The sequence below is a fragment of the Mobula birostris genome, chromosome 20 (genome assembly GCF_030028105.1).
Source record: "Mobula birostris isolate sMobBir1 chromosome 20, sMobBir1.hap1, whole genome shotgun sequence".
NCBI lineage: Eukaryota > Metazoa > Chordata > Chondrichthyes > Myliobatiformes > Myliobatidae > Mobula > Mobula birostris.
Genome location: NC_092389.1, coordinates 52190256 through 52207967, shown reverse-complemented (window position 1 = coordinate 52207967; position 17712 = coordinate 52190256). Strand labels below are relative to the sequence as shown.

The 17712-nt window shown below is 51.9% G+C and overlaps 1 protein-coding gene across 1 annotated transcript in view; it reads left to right on the top strand.

Annotated features, from left to right (window-relative positions):
- LOC140184967 (dixin-like) overlaps positions 1-17712 on the top strand; it is a 182656-nt gene that overhangs the window by 143831 nt on the left and 21113 nt on the right. The window contains exons 14-17 of the mRNA XM_072238207.1: positions 2588-2692; positions 8883-8936; positions 10924-11016; positions 13464-13535. Of these exons, the coding sequence (XP_072094308.1) occupies positions 2588-2692; positions 8883-8936; positions 10924-11016; positions 13464-13535 (324 nt within the window). The remainder of the gene's footprint in view (positions 1-2587; positions 2693-8882; positions 8937-10923; positions 11017-13463; positions 13536-17712) is intronic.

Here is a 17712-nt window from a genome sequence, read left to right as displayed (position 1 = left end):
GGGGTGACTCGGGTCCCCAATGATCCTTTTTACACACCTGTCTCTGTAAATGTCCTGAATAGTGGGAAGTTCACATCTACAGATGCGCTGGGCTGTCCGCACCACTCTCTGCAGAGTCCTGCGACTGAGGGAGGTACAGTTCCCGTACCAGGCAGTGATGCAGCCAGTCAGGATGCTCTCAATTGTGCCCCTGTAGAAAGTTCTTAGGATTTGGGGTGGCCCATACGAAACTTCTTCAACCGTCTGAGGTGAAAGAGGTGCAGTTGTGCCTTTTTCACTGCACAGCCGGTATGTACAGACCACGTGAGGTCCTCGGTGATGTGGATGCCGAGGAACTTAAAGCTGTCCACCCTCTCAACCCCAGATCCGTTTACGTCAATAGGGGTTAGCCCGTCTCCATTCCTCCTGTAGCCCACAACCTTTGCATTAGCCTATAGCAATTTTACGCATTGTACTGTACTGCGGCCGCGAAACAGCAATTTCCACGGCACGTGACAGCGATACTGAACCTGCCTCTGGTTGTCGGCCGCACGAGGAACGTCCGCCCAAAGCCAAGTTCACAGAATCGCCCGAAGGTTTAGTGGCGACCGTTGTGTCTCACACGAGGGCGGGTGGAGTGGCCCTGTCCCGTCATACGAGCCTCTGCTATTCCAGCCAGCCTTCGGTGACGCTGTGGTACCGTCCTCTCCGGCTGATCTCTACACCCACTGCATGGGGCGTAAGGGTAGCTGCCATCAGGGTCTCCTACGTGCTCATCTCGCTGACCTCCCTGCAGAATGGCACCGTTCCCGTCCACGCTCCCTTGACCCGTCTGGTCCCACGTAGAACGTGGATCACTGCAGGCCCTGCAGCCCGCAATACTGTGCCAGCCTTTGAACCTACTAGTGTGGGCACGTGGCCAGGTGGTTAAGGCGTTCGACTAGCGATCTGAAGGTCGCTAGTCGAGCCTTGGCCGAGGCAACGTGTAGTGTCCTTGAGCGAGGCACTTAACCACACATTGCTCTGCGACGACACCGCTGCCAAGCTGTATGGGTCCTAACGCCCTTCCCTTGGACAACATCGGTGTCGTGGAGAGGGGAGCATGGGCAACTGCCGGTCTTCCACACAACCTTGCCCAGGCCTGCGCCCTGGAGAGTGAAGTCTTTCCAGGTGCAGATCCATGGTCTCGCGAGACCAACAGATGCCTTTGAACCTACTCCAAGATCAATCGAACCCTTCCCTCCCACACAGCTCTCCATTTTTCTGCCGTCGATGAAATTCAGTTTTGGAGGGCAGGGCACTGCTCTGAACATCGAACACCACATTTACAGGCTCTATAGCCCATGATATGTTGTGCCAACCTCAAAACCTACTCCAAAATCAGTCTAACCGTTCCCTCCCACGTAACTCTGCACTTTTCAACCATCCATATGCCCATCCAAGAGCTACCTGTATGTTGAAAATTCGGTTTTCAAGGCAAGACTACCCCGGATGCATCTGCCCGTACTGTCCCACGCACCCGATCGCTCTCTGTGTAAAAAAACACTGCCTCTGACATCCCCCCGCCCCCACCACCATACTTTCCTCCAATCAACCTGAAATTACGTCCCCTCGTATTAACCATTTCTGCGCTGGGTTAAAAGTCTCCGGCTGTCCGCTCGATCCAGGCCTTTTTCCCTCTTGCCACCTGAGTTAGGCACTCTAGTCCCACCATTCCACTGTTCCTACACTTCCAAAGCACCTGCTTTTAAAATGCTGTCAGAATCAGAATCAGGTTTATTATCACCGGCATGTGACGTGAAATTTGTTAACTTAGCAGCAGCAGTTCAATGCAATACGTAATCTAGCAGAGAAAATAAGTTAATTACAGTATACGTAAAAATCATGCAAAAGGAACAGAAATACTGTGTATTTTAAAAACTGAGGTATGGGGGGGTGGCTGGGTTAAACAGTCAAAGTGTAATTGGCAATTGTTTGTATTGAATGTAATTTGTTGATGTTGCAATAAAAAAATTAGTAATAGAAATAAAAGTGAGGTAGTGTTTATGGGTTCAATGTCCATTCAGGAATCAGACGGCAGAGGGGAAGGAGCTGTTCCTGAATCACTGAGTGTGTGCCTTCAGGCTCCTGTACCTCCTACCTGATGGTAACAGTGAGAAAAGGGCATGCCCTGGGTGCTGGGGGTCAGTAATAATGGACGCTGCCTTTCTGAGACACCGTTCCCTGAAGATGTCCTGGGTACTTTGTAGGCGAGTACCCAAGATGGAGCTGACTAGATTTACAACCCTCTGCAGCTTCTTTCGGTCCTGTGCCGTAGCCCCTCCATACCAGACAGTGATGCAGCCTGTCAGAATCTCTCCACGGTACATCTATAGAAGCTTTTGAGTGTATTTGCAGCAAGGCAGTTACTGTACAAACTAAGATGTTTTTTAAAAAAATATATTTTACTTTGACTTTGCGATGTTACTTGCGTTATATGTGTGTTTGGGAGGGGCAGCGCGACCGTGTGACGCTGTCCGCCGTCGCCTGCGGGGACTCTCCACTCGCCCAGCTGACTGACTGCTGGCGTGTGTGTTTGTTGTTTTTTCGCTCACCCCCCACCCCGCAGGACGCCTTGCAGCACCGGGTAGCACAGCAGGAGAACTCCATCCTCCAGCTAAAGCAGGAGTTACTGAGGGCCAGCATGGCGAAAGACGAACTGCTGAGTGAAAACGTGAGTGGCGGCTGATGGTGGGGGGGGGGGGTTCGAACACGGTGGAAGGGAGCCGGTACGTCTTGCTACACCATATGTCGTCCCTCGCCGTCCGGGAGTCCTGGGCCAAGGACTGCGGAGGTGGCCGCTCCTGGGATTGGAGGGCTGTTGGCGTGGGTGGGAGGGGGGGAGGAGAGAGGCGTTTCAAGTGGCGGTTTAAAAAAAAATGGCGTGTATTATTCTGCTGACAATCTCCATCCCTCAACCGAACCCACCAAAGCAGGTCGGGTGGCTGTTGATCTACTCTTTTCCACAGGGGGCTCGCTGCGTCCCAAGTTATCGCCTTTTCTACTGACGGCGTACAAGCGCAGCGAAGGAGCCCTCCTTTCGCCGTGTCGCCCTCGCCCTCGCTGCCGAGCAGTTGGGCTGAACGCCGCGGGCACGCCACGTCGCCCACCGGGAAAGCGTGGCGACACTTGTGAGCTACCCTCCCCCTCAGCGCACCCTGAGTTTGCGTTGGTCATTGACGCCCGCGGTGCGTCTGGGGACGGGGCAGAGCGTACAGCACGGGGAACGGGCCGTTGCGAAAAAGCAAATGAAAGGCACCCAAATGCCCCCCCCCACCTCTGCACTGCGCTGTTCAGTACTGTAACGTTCTAGAAACAAACCAGCAGTGAGGGATTTCACACTGAGTCAGGTCTTAATGTTAAAACCACTATCTTTATTAGCCTCCAACCTGATGGCATGAACATTGACTTCTCAAACTTCCGCTAATGCCCCACCTCCCCCTCATACCCCATCCGTTATTTATTTATATACACACATTCTTTCTCTCTCTCTCCTTTTTCTCCCTCTGTCCCTCTGACTATACCCCTTGCCCATCCTCTGGGTTTTTCCCCCCTCCCCCTTTTCCTTCTCCCTGGGCCTCCTGTCCCATGATCCTCTCGTATCCCTTTTGCCAATCACCTGTCCAGCTCTTGGCTCCATCTCTCCCCCTCCTGTCTTCTCCTATCATTTCGGATCTGCCCCTCTCCCTCCCACTTTCAAACCTCTTACTAGCTCTTCCTTCAGTTAGTCCTGACGAAGGGTCTCAGCCCGAAACGTCGACTGCACCTCTTCCTAGAGATGCGGCCTGGCCTGCTGCGTTCACCAGCAACTTTTACGTGTGTATCTTTATTAGTATCTACTTATTAATATAATAACTCAACCAAGATAAACAGAAGTTAGCAGTATTATGTGTATTTATGTGTAAATATAACTCCCAAACTATTGAGCTTAGGGGAACAGGGCTTAGAATCTTGAGATGGTCAAGTAGGAAAGTTCAGTAATCCACAAAATAAATGATGGGAGAGAGATAGTTGTAATGGAGAGAGAAGGTATTTGCAAAGTACTCCACAGCTCATCCGTCGTGACGTTCCAAATCCACATACGAATTGTCACCGAAAGTGACCTGTCGCGGGAATATCGTCTTTCAGTGTTCACTACACAACATACCCAGGCAAGGGCTACACAACTGGTCCCACAAGATATCCCCAAAATCCACTCCTCTGGATTGTACGAAGTGACAGTCACCTACCCGTTATTCACCGTGTGCCGATGATCAACCCTCCCTTGTGGGCATAGGAGAGTTCCAAGCCTCAGCTGTGACAAACAGAAGCTACCGGCTTCCCCAGTCTCTCTCTCTACTGTGACTGAAAGTCTCTCTCCCCTCTCCTCTCCCCCTCTCCCCCTCCCCATCTCCCCCTCCCCATCTCCCCCTCCCCATCCCCATCCCCCTCTCCCCTCTCCCCTCCCCCTCTCCCCTCTCCCCTCTCCACTCTCCCCTCCCTTCTCTCCCTCTCCCCTCCCCCTCCCCCTCTCTCCCTCTCCCTCTTCCATCTCCCCTCCCCCTCTCCCCTCTCCCCTCTCCCTCTCCCCCTCCCCATCTCACCCTCCCCATCCCACTCTCCCCTCTCCCCTCTCCCCTCCCCCACCCCCTCTCCCCTCTCCCCCTCTCCCCTCTCCCCCTCTCCCCTCTCCCCTCCCCCTCTCCCCTCTCCCCTCCCTTCTCCCCCTCTCCCCTCCCCCTCTCTCCCCCTCCCCCTCCCCCTCCCCTCTCCCTCTCCCCCTCCCCTCTCCCCCTCCCCTCTCCCCTCTCCCCCTCTCCCTCTCCCCCTCTCCCCTCTCCCTCTTCCCCTCCCCCTCTCTCCCTCTCCCTCTTCCCCTCTTCCCCTCCCCCTCTCTCCCTCTACCCCTCTCCCCCTCTCCCCTCTCCCTCTCCCCCTCCCCTCTCCCCTCTCTCTCCCTCCCTCTCCCCCTCCCTCTCACCCCTCCCCTCTCCCCTCTCCCCTCTCCCTCTCTCCCCCTCTCCCCCTCTCCCCTCTCCCTCTTCCCCTCCCCCTCTCTCCCTCTCCCCCTCTCCTCTCTCTCTCCCTCCTTCTCCCCCTCCCCTCCACCTCTCCCCCTCCCTCTCTCCCCTCCCCCTCCACTCCACCTCTCCCCCCCTTCCTCCCCCTCCCCTTCCTCCCCTCCCTCTCCTCTCTCTCCTCTCCCCCTCCCCCTCTCCCCTCTCCCTCCTCCCCCTGTCCCCCCCTCTCTCTCTCTCTTGCAAACATCCTTCAGCCTGTGACTGACATCACAGTCCCACCTCACTCAGGCGCTTAAAGCGACAGTCCACAGTAAATGAATCAGTGCCCGTACCCCTTCAACTTCCTTCCATTGCTGTGCCAGTCCAGACTTCTCTCAAAAGCTGCCGATGCATTAGCCCTTACCACCGTTCCAGTCATCCACCGCTCTCTGAGTAAAAAACACTTACCCCTCACATCCCCCCGCCCTCAACGCACGGCCCCTGTGACGAGACTGGTGTTTCACTCCCTGTTTCGATGTGCCTGTGATCAATGTATCTCTGACAAATCTGAAAGGGAGCTGCCGTACTTATCTTTGCTGTTGCCGTTGTCGTTTGCGCGGTTCTGCTGAAACGCAAACTGTGCGGAGGATACGGGGGGGTTAAGTGAGTGGACAAGGGCCCGGCAGATGGAGGACCACGCTGGTAAATGCGAGGTCATCCACGTTGGAAGGAAAACTGTATGAGCAGATGATTATCTAAGTGGTAAAAATCTTGCGGCACGCTGCTGTGCAGAAGGACTTGGGAGTGCCTGTGCGTGAATGGCAAAAGGTTGGTCTGCAGGTGCAGCGGGCTGCCGAGAAGGCAAATGGGACGTTGGCCTTCATTGCGAGCGGGCGTGAACATCTTTGTTCTCTGCATCTGTCAGCCCGAGGGTTAGCAGTTCAGTGAGGCACGATTCGTTACCTTCCAACACTATTCCCACTAGTCAGGCTGCAAACAAGTCAGTCAGGGTTTAACCCATTTTTATTCCCACATAATTCCTCACCGAGGGTCAGGGTAAACTGGCGGATTGGATCCTGCCCGAGAGTCTCGGCCTGACACGCCAGCTGTTTACCCTTTTCCAGGGACGCTGAGTTCCTCCAACAGTTTCTCTGTCTGTCAATTGGATTCAACGTTGGATCGGTGATGGGAGGCAGAGGGTAGTGGTGGGAAAATGCTCCATGGTTTGTAAGTTGGTGAGTGGTGGTGTACTGCAGAAATCAGCGCTGTTTGCCACATCTGTTACTGACTGACGATGTTTCCTATGGTGGGGGAGTCTAGGACTGGAGGGCACAGACAGAGTGGATGTGGAGAGGATGTTTCCTATAGTGGGGGAGTCTAGGACCAGAGGGCACAGATAGAGTGGGTGTGGAGAGGATGTTTCCTATAGTGGGGGAGTCTAGGACCAGAGGACACAGATAGAGTGGGTGTGGAGAGGATGTTTCCTGTAGTGGGGGAGTCTAGGACCAGAGGACACAGATATAGTGGGTGTGGAGAGGATGTTTCCTGTAGTGGGGGGGTCTAGGACCAGAGGACACAGATAGAGTGGGTGTGGAGAGGATGTTTCCTGTAGTGGGGGGGTCTAGGACCAGAGGACACAGATAGAGTGGGTGTGGAGAGGATGTTTCCTATAGTGGGGGAGTCTAGGACCAGAGGGCACAGATAGAGTGGGTGTGGAGAGGATGCTTCCTATAGTGGGGGAGTCTCGGGCCAGAGGGCACAGATAGAGTGGGTGGGGAGAGGATGCTCCCTATAGTGGGGGAGTCTAGGACCAGAGGACACAGATAGAGTGGGTGTGGAGAGGATGTTTCCTATAGTGGGGGGGTCTAGGACCAGAGGGCACAGTTAGAGTGGGTGTGAAGAGGATGTTTCCTGTAGTGGGGGAGTCTAGGACCAGAGGGTACAGATAGAGTGGGTGTGGAGAGGATGTTTCCTATAGTGGGGGAGTCTAGGACCAGAGGACACAGATAGAGTGGGTGTGGAGAGGATGCTTCCTATAGTGGGGGAGTCTCGGGCCAGAGGGCACAGATAGAGTGGGTGGGGAGAGGATGCTCCCTATAGTGGGGGAGTCTAGGACCAGAGGACACAGATAGAGTGGATGTGGAGATGATGTTCCCTATAGTGGGGGAGTCTAGGACCAGAGGGCACAGATAGAGTGGATGTGGAGAGGATGTTTCCTATAGTGGAGGAGTCTAGGACCAGAGGACACAGATAGAGTGGATGTGGAGAGGATGTTTCCTATAGTGGGGGAGTCTAGGACCAGAGGGCACAGATAGAGTGGATGTGGAGATGATGTTCCCTATAGTGGGGGAGTCCAGGACCAGAGGGCACAGATAGAGTGGGTGTGGAGAGGATGTTTCCTATAGTGGGGGAGTCTCGGACCAGAGGGCACAGACAGAGTGGACGTGGATAGGATGTTTCCCATAGTGGAGGAGTCTAGGACCAGAGGACATAGATAGAGTGGATGTGGAGATGATGTTCCCTATAGTGGGGGAGTCCAGGACCAGAGGGCACGGATAGAGTGGATGTGGAGAGGATGTTTCCTATAGTGGGGGAGTTTAGGACCAGAAGACACAGATAGAGTGGATGTGGAGAGGATGTTTTCTATAGTGGGGGAGTCTAGGACCAGAGGGCACAGATAGAGTGAATGTGGAGAGGATGTTCCCTGTAGTGGGGGAATCTAGGACCAGAGGGCACAGCCTTAGAATAGAGGGACATCAATTTAGAACAGAGATGAGGAGGAATTTCTTTAGCCAGAGGGTGGTGAATGTGTGGAATTCATTGCCACAGATGGCTGTGGAGGCCAAGACATTGAGTATAATTAAAGCGGAGGTTGATAGTTTCTTGATTAGTCAGGGCACCGAAGGTTAGGGGAGAAGTCAGGAGAATGGGGGTTGAGAGGGATAATAAATCAGCCATGATGGAATGGCGGAGAAGACTCGATGGGCTGAATGGCCTAATTCTGCACCTACATCTTGTGGTTAAAAGCAATCTAATCCTGACCAGCGTCAGGAAGTCAAGTCAGGGTCGGGCACATACAACAAGTGGGAGGGCTGTGGAGAATGTCAAGGGGTCCAGATCCGTAGCTCCCCGGAAATGATAGCACGGGTGAAATGGGTTGATGAAAAGGTATGTACCATGTGGTCAGGGCATAGAGCAGGGGTTCCCAACCTGTATTTAAGCCACGGACCGCTGCCAATTACCGAGGGGTCTGCAGAATGTAAACTGGGACACACAAGCTCTTCTTGGGCTTCCAGCCGGGCACAGGTATCAACGGCAACTGACGTTTCGACGATAGAATCCGCTGTCTTCACCAGGGCACGTCTAGTCCGGTAGCATACGTACTCAGCCCCCGTCGCCCGCCCCTCCCGATCGGTTAGTCCTGAACCAACCAGCTTTCTGCTGTCCCCTTCTGCCTTAAAACCGCATTCCAGTCCTTACCCCGAGCGCGACCCTCATCTTTGTTGAACCTCTTATTCCCTAGTCTTGCTTCGACGGCTTCCTCCACTGGGCAGTCCCGAAAGCCACTGGCCCGGTGCAGTAGTCTCGTGCCCCCGGCCATCGCGAAGGCGGGGTTCTCCAAAACGGATACGCCTCCCGTGCTCCCCAGTGCATGATTCCACCGCCTGGCGGAAAAGTTGCAAGTTGGCCGCTCTGCGCAGTGGCTGCCGCAATCTGCCGCAGGTCGGGAAATCAGCTCTTCTGCCAAGTGAGGAGGTGAACTGAAAGCTTTCCTGGGGAGCGGGCTGGGGGGACGTCTTGTCGGCCGAGCGCCCTAACCTCGTGTGTCTCTCTGAACCGAGCTGCCGGAAATTCACTCCAACCACTCTCACTTTGCGTTGACAGCTCGACCTTCAGAGGAAGACCGAAGAAAGGAATAAGATCATTGGGGAATTCAAAGTAAGGCTCTCGGGAATCACCATGGTAAATGGTAGGGAGGCAGCTGGTAAATATTTGCCTTTCTGTGTCCTTGTGTTGGGCTGGGTTTATTGATCAGTATTTTGCAAATAAGGTCGGGTTCCCAAGATAACAGTTAATTGCAAACTAAGGGACGTAAGTAAACCATTTCCTGCTAAGACGCGGCAAAAGTTGGCATTTCATTGTCGGCTTTGTGCAGCTTTTTTGAATAGCATTCTTGGTTGTTGTTGTAGTGACCCTTGTGCTTCCCGTTGGAAAAGAAACTTAGCACATGCACTTTGCCGGGAACTTGCAGGCAAGGCTGAGCGAATCCCTCGTTGTCGGAGGCGCTCCCTTCTGAACGACGGCACCGCAGCACAGAAACAGGCCCTTCGGCCCGTCTAGTGGCTGCCAGGCTGTTCTCCTTCTTAGCCCCATTGACCCACACCTGAACCACAGCCCTCTGTACTTACCCAAATTTCTCTTAAATCCTGAACCTGCATCCACCACTTCCGTTCCGCACTCTCGCCACCCTCACTCTGAGTGAAGTTCCCCCTTAAGCATTTCACCTTTCACACCCCTAACCCATGGCCTCCAGTTGGAGTCCCATACCATCCGAGCGTAAAAAGCCCGCTTGCGTTCACCCTACTTTTACCCCTCGTAATTTTGTACATCTCCATCCAATCCCCCCCTCGTTCTCCGACGCCCCAGGGAATGAAGTCCAAACCTGCTTAATCTCAGGCCCTCCGGGGCCCGGACAGCATCCTGGTAGATTTCCTCTGTACTCTTTCGGTCTCACTGATGCCCTTTTCTGGGGGTAGGCGACTGGCACGGCGCACGCAATTTGATTGATGAAGACCAGCGCGCTGGGAAGCTTCCTTTACGACCCTGCCACTTCGGATGGAATTACGGGCCTGCGCTGCCGGATCGTTCGGTTCTCCAGCCCCTTTCTTTTCTCGCCCCGGCTGGTCCGGATCCATCGATGGTTTGCCTTTCCTCAGTGCCCACTCCCGGCCTCGGTGCCATCGTGATGTCGAATTACGAGCCCCCGGTTTCAGTACTTGGCGCGGTAGCGGCCTGACTGGCACGCGGGGCAGAGGATTGAAGCGTTCGGTGCACGGCCCCCCCCACCCCCGCAGCGTCCCAAAATGACCCCTGTGTTCTTCCCTGCTGCGATATTTCAAAAGCAAGTCTGTAGTCAGACCCCATTTACATGGGTGGTGAGCAAGTGTAACAGGTCAAAAGCTTTAAGTTCCCTCGGGGTCAATATCACAAATGACCTGACTTGGTCCAACCAAGCAGAATCCACTGCGAAGAAGGCCCACCAGTGCCTTTACTTCCTGAGAAAACTGAAGAAATTTGGCCTGTCCCCTAAAACCCTCACTAATTTTTATAGGTGCACCGTAGAAAGCATTCTTCTAGGGTGCATCACAACCTGGTATGGAAGTTGTCCTGTCCAAGACTGGAAGAAGCTGCAGAAGATCGTGAACACAGCCCAGCACATCACACAAACCAATCTTCTGTCCGTGGACTCACTTTACACCGCACGCTGTCGGAGCAGTGCTGCCAGGATAATCAAGGACACGACCCACCCAGCCAACACACTTTTTGTCCCCCTTCCCTCCGGGAGAAGACTCAGGAGCTTGAAGACTTGTACGGCCAGATTTGGGAACAGCTTCTTTCCAACTGTGATAAGACTGCTGAACGGATCCTGACCCAGATCTGGGCTGTATCCTCCAAATATCCGGACCTGTCTCTTGGTGTTTCTTTTTGCACTACCTTACATTCACTTTTCTATTTTCTGTTTATGATTTATAATTTAAATTTTTACTATTTATTATCGATTTGTACTCCAGGGAGCGGGAAGTGCAGAATCAAATATCGCTGTGATGATTGTACGCTCTAGTATCAATAGTTTGGCGACAGTAAAGTAAAGTAAAAGTTGTTTTGGAGAACTGCGTGGTTGTGATGTTGTGGTGTTTTCCTGCAGAGGGAACTGGCTCAGAAGGATCGACTCTTCCAGCAGCAGAAGGTGAAACTGGATGAAACCCTGCGCAAGCTGACAGAAGTCACTCACGTCAAGGTACAGGACGGGAGCTTCCCCTGTCTGAGGTTCAGAACAAATTTATTTTCAGAGTCCGTAACAGCATGTACAACCCTCGAGAGTCATTTTCTTGCGGGCACACTCGGTAAATCGAAGAAGCAGAGTAGAATCAATGGAAGTCAGAACCCAACAGGGCGGACGAACGATCAGTGTGCAGAAGAGAGCAAACTACACAAATACAAATAGAGAAAAAAATAATAACAATAAATAAATGAACGAACAATAGCAAGAACTCGAGATAAAGAGTCCTTGAAAGTGAGCCCATGGGTTGTGGGAACAGTTCAGTGATGGGGCGAGTGAAGTTATCCCCTTTGATGGTTGAGGGGTAGTAACTGTTCCTGAACCTGGTGGTGTGATTCCTGAGGCTCCTGTACCTCCTTCCTGATGGTTGAGGGGTAATAACTGTTCCTGAACCTGGTGGTGTGGGTCCTGAGGCTCCTGTACCTCCTTCCTTGTGGTTGAGGGGCAATAACTGTTCCTGAACCTGGTAGTGTGGGTCCTGAGGCTACCATATCTCCTTCCTGATGGTTGAGGGGGTAATAACTGTTCCTGAACCTGGTGGTGTGGGTCCTGAGGCTCCTGTACCTCCTTCCTGATGGTTGAGGGGTGATAACTGTTCCTGAACCTGGTGGTGTGGGTCCTGAAGCTCCTGTACCTCCTTCCTGATGACAGCAGCGAGAAGAGAGCATGTCCTGGATAGTGGGGGTGCTTAAATTCGAATTCGTCATACTTGTGACCTCGAGCTGTATTTTATTAAATTTTGAAGTGGAAAGTGAGGACTTTTTCACAAATAAATGACATCGCCATCATGTGCCGTGTCGTATGACGTAATTATTGAAGCAAACGACAGTGATGTTCATAATCCAGTAGTCTACTCAGCAGAAAACAAACTTGTGGGTCAACCTCAGTTGGTCATCCAGCAGCTGATGGGGTGGGAGAGATGGTTCACATTTCAGTTCTTGACCTTGCCACAGGACCCCCCCAATCTGTCGATTACTCCAGCGTCTGTCATCAGTCTATCTCAATAAATTTACCCATGTGGTCGTATCTTCCACCTTTGGAGCTTTCTGTTGAAAACAAACTAATATTCCCTGTGCTTTATAAATCAAAAGGCCTGAGTACATTGGACGGTAAAACTTCTTCAGTTCTCGGGAAGTTATTAAATGAGCTGCATTACGTGATCAGAATCAAGTGTGAGATCACTGGTGTATGTCGTGAAATTTGTTTATTCGCAGTACAATCCATTCATTCACAATGTGCCATGTTGCATGACATCATCATTACGCGCTGTGTCGTGCGACATCGTCATTAGGCACTGTGACGTACGACGTGGGCGATCGTGGTCTGTCCGTGACCACGATTGTTCTTGGCCAAGAATCCCCACATCTCCTTTGCCACCCGGCCACCCAGATCTGCAGTAAATTATAATAGGAATGATAAATTACAATGAGAAATATATATTATATAGAAAGAAAATTAAATTAAATAAGTCGTGCAAAAACAGAAGGGAAAAATAATGAGCTAGTTACGTGGCCAAGTGGTTAAGGCATTGGACTAGTGACCTGAAGGTCATGAGTTCGAGCCCCAGCCGAGGGAATGCGTCCTTGAGCGAGGCACTTAACCACACATTGCTCTGCGATGACACTGGTGCCAAGCTGTATGGGTCCTAATGCCCTTCCCTTGGACAACATCGGTGTCGTGGAGAGGGGAGACTTGCAGCATGGGCAACTGCCGGTCTTCCATACAACCTTGCCCAGGCCTGCGCCCTGGAGAGTGAAGACTTTCCAGGCGCAGATCCATGGTCTCACAAGACTAACGGATGCCTTTTAGTGTTCATGGGTACATTGGCCATTTCAGAAATCTGAAACAGTAGCGCAGTATAAAAGCCAGGACCAGCAGGCTCCGGGACAGCTTCTTCCACCAGGCCATCAGACTGATTAATTCACGCTGATACAACTGTATTTCTATGTTATATTGACTGTTCTGTTGTAAATCTTGCTGTACATACTATTTATTACAAATTACTATAATTTGCACATTGCGCATTCGGACGGAGACATAACGTAAAGATTTTCACTCCTCGCGGAGGTGAAAGATGTGAGAAATAAAGTCAATTCAATTCAGATCTGATGGCGGAGGTGGGAAGAAGCTGTTCCTGAATCGTTGAGTGTGTGTGTGTGTGTGTCCCGTACCTCCTCCCTGATGGTAACAATGAGAAGAGGGTATGTCCTGGGTGGTGCGGGGGGGAGTTCCTTAATGAGAGACGCCCACTTGTGATGTGCTGTAAATACTTGTACATCTTGACTTGTTCTTGATCGCCGTTGCCTGGGCTGTTGAGGCCTTCTGCTGCGTCACTGGGATGGGCAAGTGAACCCACTTAACGTCCTTTCCCTTCTTCTTCGTGACGTGTGTTGTGTCCTTCGCAGGATGACCTGCAGAGGGAGCTGGACCACAAGGAGGGCATTCTTCACCAGCTGATGAGCAGAGAGGACGAAGAGGTACAGTGTCATTGTGATCATTCTCCTGCTCCTTGAAACTTTCCTGTGCGCAGTTTTGGTCGCCTGCTGACAAATGTCAGTGAGGTTGAAAGAGTGCAGTGAAAATTTTACAAGGACGTCGCCAGGACTAGAGGACCTGAGTCACGGGGAAAGGTGGAATGGGTTAGAACTTATTCCCTGGAACGCAGAAGGCTGAGGGGGGATTTGATAGAGTTGTACAATGTTATGAGGGGTATAGCTGTGCCAAGTCCCTGGATCGCTTCCACATAAGCTGCCTCCAGCGCATCCTGGGAATTACCTGGCGTGAGCGGGTGCCTCACACTGAAATACTTGTAAAGACCAACTGCAGGAGTATTGAGACCATGATCACCCAGCGTCAGCTGCAGTGGCTGGGGCACGTGATAAGGATGCCCCCATGTCGGCTACCCCGCAGAGTGTTATTCGGCCAGCTACATCACGGTCGACGATCAGCTGGAAAGCTGAAGAAGCGCTATAAGGATCAGATGAAGAATGCTTTAAGGAAGTGCAAGATCAGACCCGAGGACCTGGAGGAGGTTGCTGCTGACCATCCCACTTGGCGACGGCTGTGTAGGGACAAGGTTCGTATTCTGGAGATGGAAAGAGCAACCAGAAGACAGCAGAAGAGAGCCAGGAGAAATGCAGCCATGGTTGCCATCACTACTACATATACATGTCCCACCTGCAACAGAGCTTGTGGGTCCAGGATAGGACTGTATAGTCATCAAAGATCTCACCGTTAAGGGAGTGGACGTCGTCATCGGATTTCGATGGACAACCGAAGAAGAGGAAGACATGGTAAGTGCAGGCAGGCTTTTTTCCGCTGAGATCGGACGTCGTGGGGTAAGGGTGGAAGGTGGAATAAGCAGAGGTTTCTTCACTCGGAGAGCGGTGGGAGCGTGGAACGAGCTGCCTGCTCGAGTTCGATCTCAGCGTCTGAGAGAAGTGCGGGTCGGGGGGCTGGGGTCCGGATGCCGGTCGATGGGAGCGGGCAGTTGAACTGGCTCAGCCTGGGCTTGTTTTCCTACGACGCTGTCTGAGCTCCCATCGTGGCAGTGGCTCCCTGCAATGCTGGAATCGTCACCAACACCGAAAGGGGGCTCAGGAACACCCGCGGCCAGCGACGAACACGCCCTTCGGGATTTACAGAAACAACCACTGCGAGAGCCGGGGCACCGAAGGGGACGGGGGAGCAGGCAAGGGAGTGGGGATGACTGGAAGAATTGGATCAGCCCGTGATTGAACGGCGGGAGCAGACTTGATGGGCCGAATGGCCGCCTTCTGCTCCTGTACCTTACGGTCTGGTGGAGATATTAGATAAATTACCATTATCGTCGAAGCAAGTGGGGTTGGATTTTTCTCGAACCTTGATGGTGACTAGATGGTTGGTATTTTTCCCCACGCAGGGTGTCTGTTCCTAGCAGTTGGTTGGTTGTCAGCTTCAGCACATTGTTAAAATGGTGATGAAAGTGTGTTCGATCACAGTATCTGCAGTAAATTTATCTGTCTTGGGAATGTATTGCTGGTGCTCTTTTCTCTCGCAATGGATACCGAGACCAAGCAATCTCAGCTTAATTCCTTAGGGCTACGGCTGCCAGGAAGACTTGGGATCAATGCACAAGAGGTTCTGCGGGTGCTGGAAATCCAGAGCAAAACAAACAAACACACACACACACACACTCACACACACTGAAACACACACACACACAAACACACACACACACTCACACACTCACACACACACACAGACTAAAACACACACACACTCACTCACACTGAAACACACACACACAAACACACACACACTCACACTGAAACACTCACACACAAACACACACACTCACACACACACACTCACACTGAAACACACACACACACTCACTCACACTGAAACACACACACACACACACACTCACTCACACTGAAACACACACTCAAACACACACACACACACTCACTCACACTGAAACACACACACACAAACACACACACACACTCACTCACACTGAAACACACACACACAAACACAAACACACACACTCACATGCACACACACCTCACACTCAAACACACAAACACACACAGACACACACTCACTCACTCACACTGAAACACACACACACACAGACACACACATACTCACACTGAAGCACACACACACACACACTGAAACACACACACACACACACACACACACACACACACACACACACACACGATGCAGCATCCATGGAAATGAATCAAGAGTCGACGTTTCAGGCCGAGATCCTCTGTCAGGACTGGTCCTGAGAAGATCCGGCAGTTCTGACGGAGGGTCTCGGCCCGGAACGTCGACCGTTTATCGATCTCCGCAAATGCTGCCCGAGCTGCTGAGTTCCCCCGGCATTTGGTGAGTGCTGCTGGAGACCTGTGATCTGCTAAGTTAAATAGACTGTCCCAAACAGCATCGCGACCGTGCTCGATGCTCTTCAGGGACTGTCTGCCTGGCATCAGCGGCCACACAACCAGGATACTGTCATATTAACCAGACTGTCATTTGTAACTCAACAACAGAGGCGGGAGGAGAAGATTGTGGCACGACGCAGCGCGCGCAGCTCTCCGGTGAAATGATATCGTATTTATAAGTAGGATGCCGTGCACAATTCTGATTTGATGGAGACAGACGTGAGAAGCACGGAGGAACATCTGGAGAAACTTCTGAAATGCCCGCTTCGCTGCCGCTGCTACTGTGCAATCGAGAATCTCCGGAGGGAAGGCCCCAAAATCCCCGGCTTTGCCTGCTGCTGGCAACCGGGGCTGGGATCGAAGCGTTCGGCAGAGATGGTGTTCGGTACTCGGTGTCGGAGGGCTGGTCGGAGGCTCGACGTTTTCGGACGACTCAGAGTCGGACTGTGGTCGGGTACGGCAGGGAGAGTTTTCTTCCTTCTCCCGTCTGCGTGAGATGTGGGACATTCGAGAGACTTTGAACTTTTTTACTGTGACCATGGCCTGATCTTCATCAAGTTATGGTATTGTTTTCACTGTGGTAACTGTATGTTATAAATATGTAGTTTTTGTTAGTTTTTCAGTCTTGGTCTGTCTTGTGTTTCTGTGATATCACACCGGAGGAACATTGTATCATTTCTTAATGCATGCATTACTAAATGACAATAAAAGAGGACTGCGTGTCCTCATAATCTAATCTAATCTAATCTAACAATGCAGGATTTTGGATGACATAGTACAATGCAGCACAGTACAGGCCCTTCGGCCCACAATGCTGCGCTAGCCCTTTAACCGACTCTGAAATCAATCTACCCCTTCCCTTCTACATAGCCCTCTATTTGTCTATCACCCATGTGCCTATCTAAATGTCCCTGATGTATTTGCCTCTACCAGCACCCCTGGGAGCACAATCCATCTACCTACCACCCTCTGTATGAAAAAAAACTACCTCTGACATGTCCCCCCCCCCATGCTTTCCTCCAATCACCTTAAAATAATATTATTAATTTAGATTATGAGGACACTCAGTCCTCCTTTATTGTCATTTAAAAATGCATGCATTAAGAAATGATGCAATGTTCTTCCAGAGTGATATCACGAAAAAAAAAACAGGACAAACCAAAGACTAACACTGACAAAACCACATAATTATAATATATAGTTACAGCAGTGCAAAGCAATACCATAATTTGATAAAGAGCAGACCATGGGCACGGTAAAAAAAAAGTCTCAAAGTTCCGATCGACTCCCGATAGTCCCCGATAGCAGGCAGCAGAAGGGAGAAACTCTCCCTGCCATAAATCTCCAGGCGCCGACAACTGCCGACGCAGCACCCTGGAAGCACCCGACCGCAGCCAACTCTTGAGTCCGTCTGAAAACTTCGAGCCTCTGACACCAAGCACCAAGCACCACCTCTGCCGAGCGCCTCGACCCCACCCCGGCCACCAAGCAACGAGCAAAGCCGAGGATTCGGGGCCTTCTCCTCCGGAGATTCCCGATCGCACAGTAGCAGCGGCAGCGAAGCGGGCATTTCAGAAGTTTCACCAGATGTCCCTCCGTGCTTCTCACATCTGTCTCCATCAAATCAGGATTGTGCACGGCACCCTACCTGACAGATTACAGATATCATTTACCGGAGTGGCTGCTGCGAGCTGCGTCGTGATGCCATCTTCTC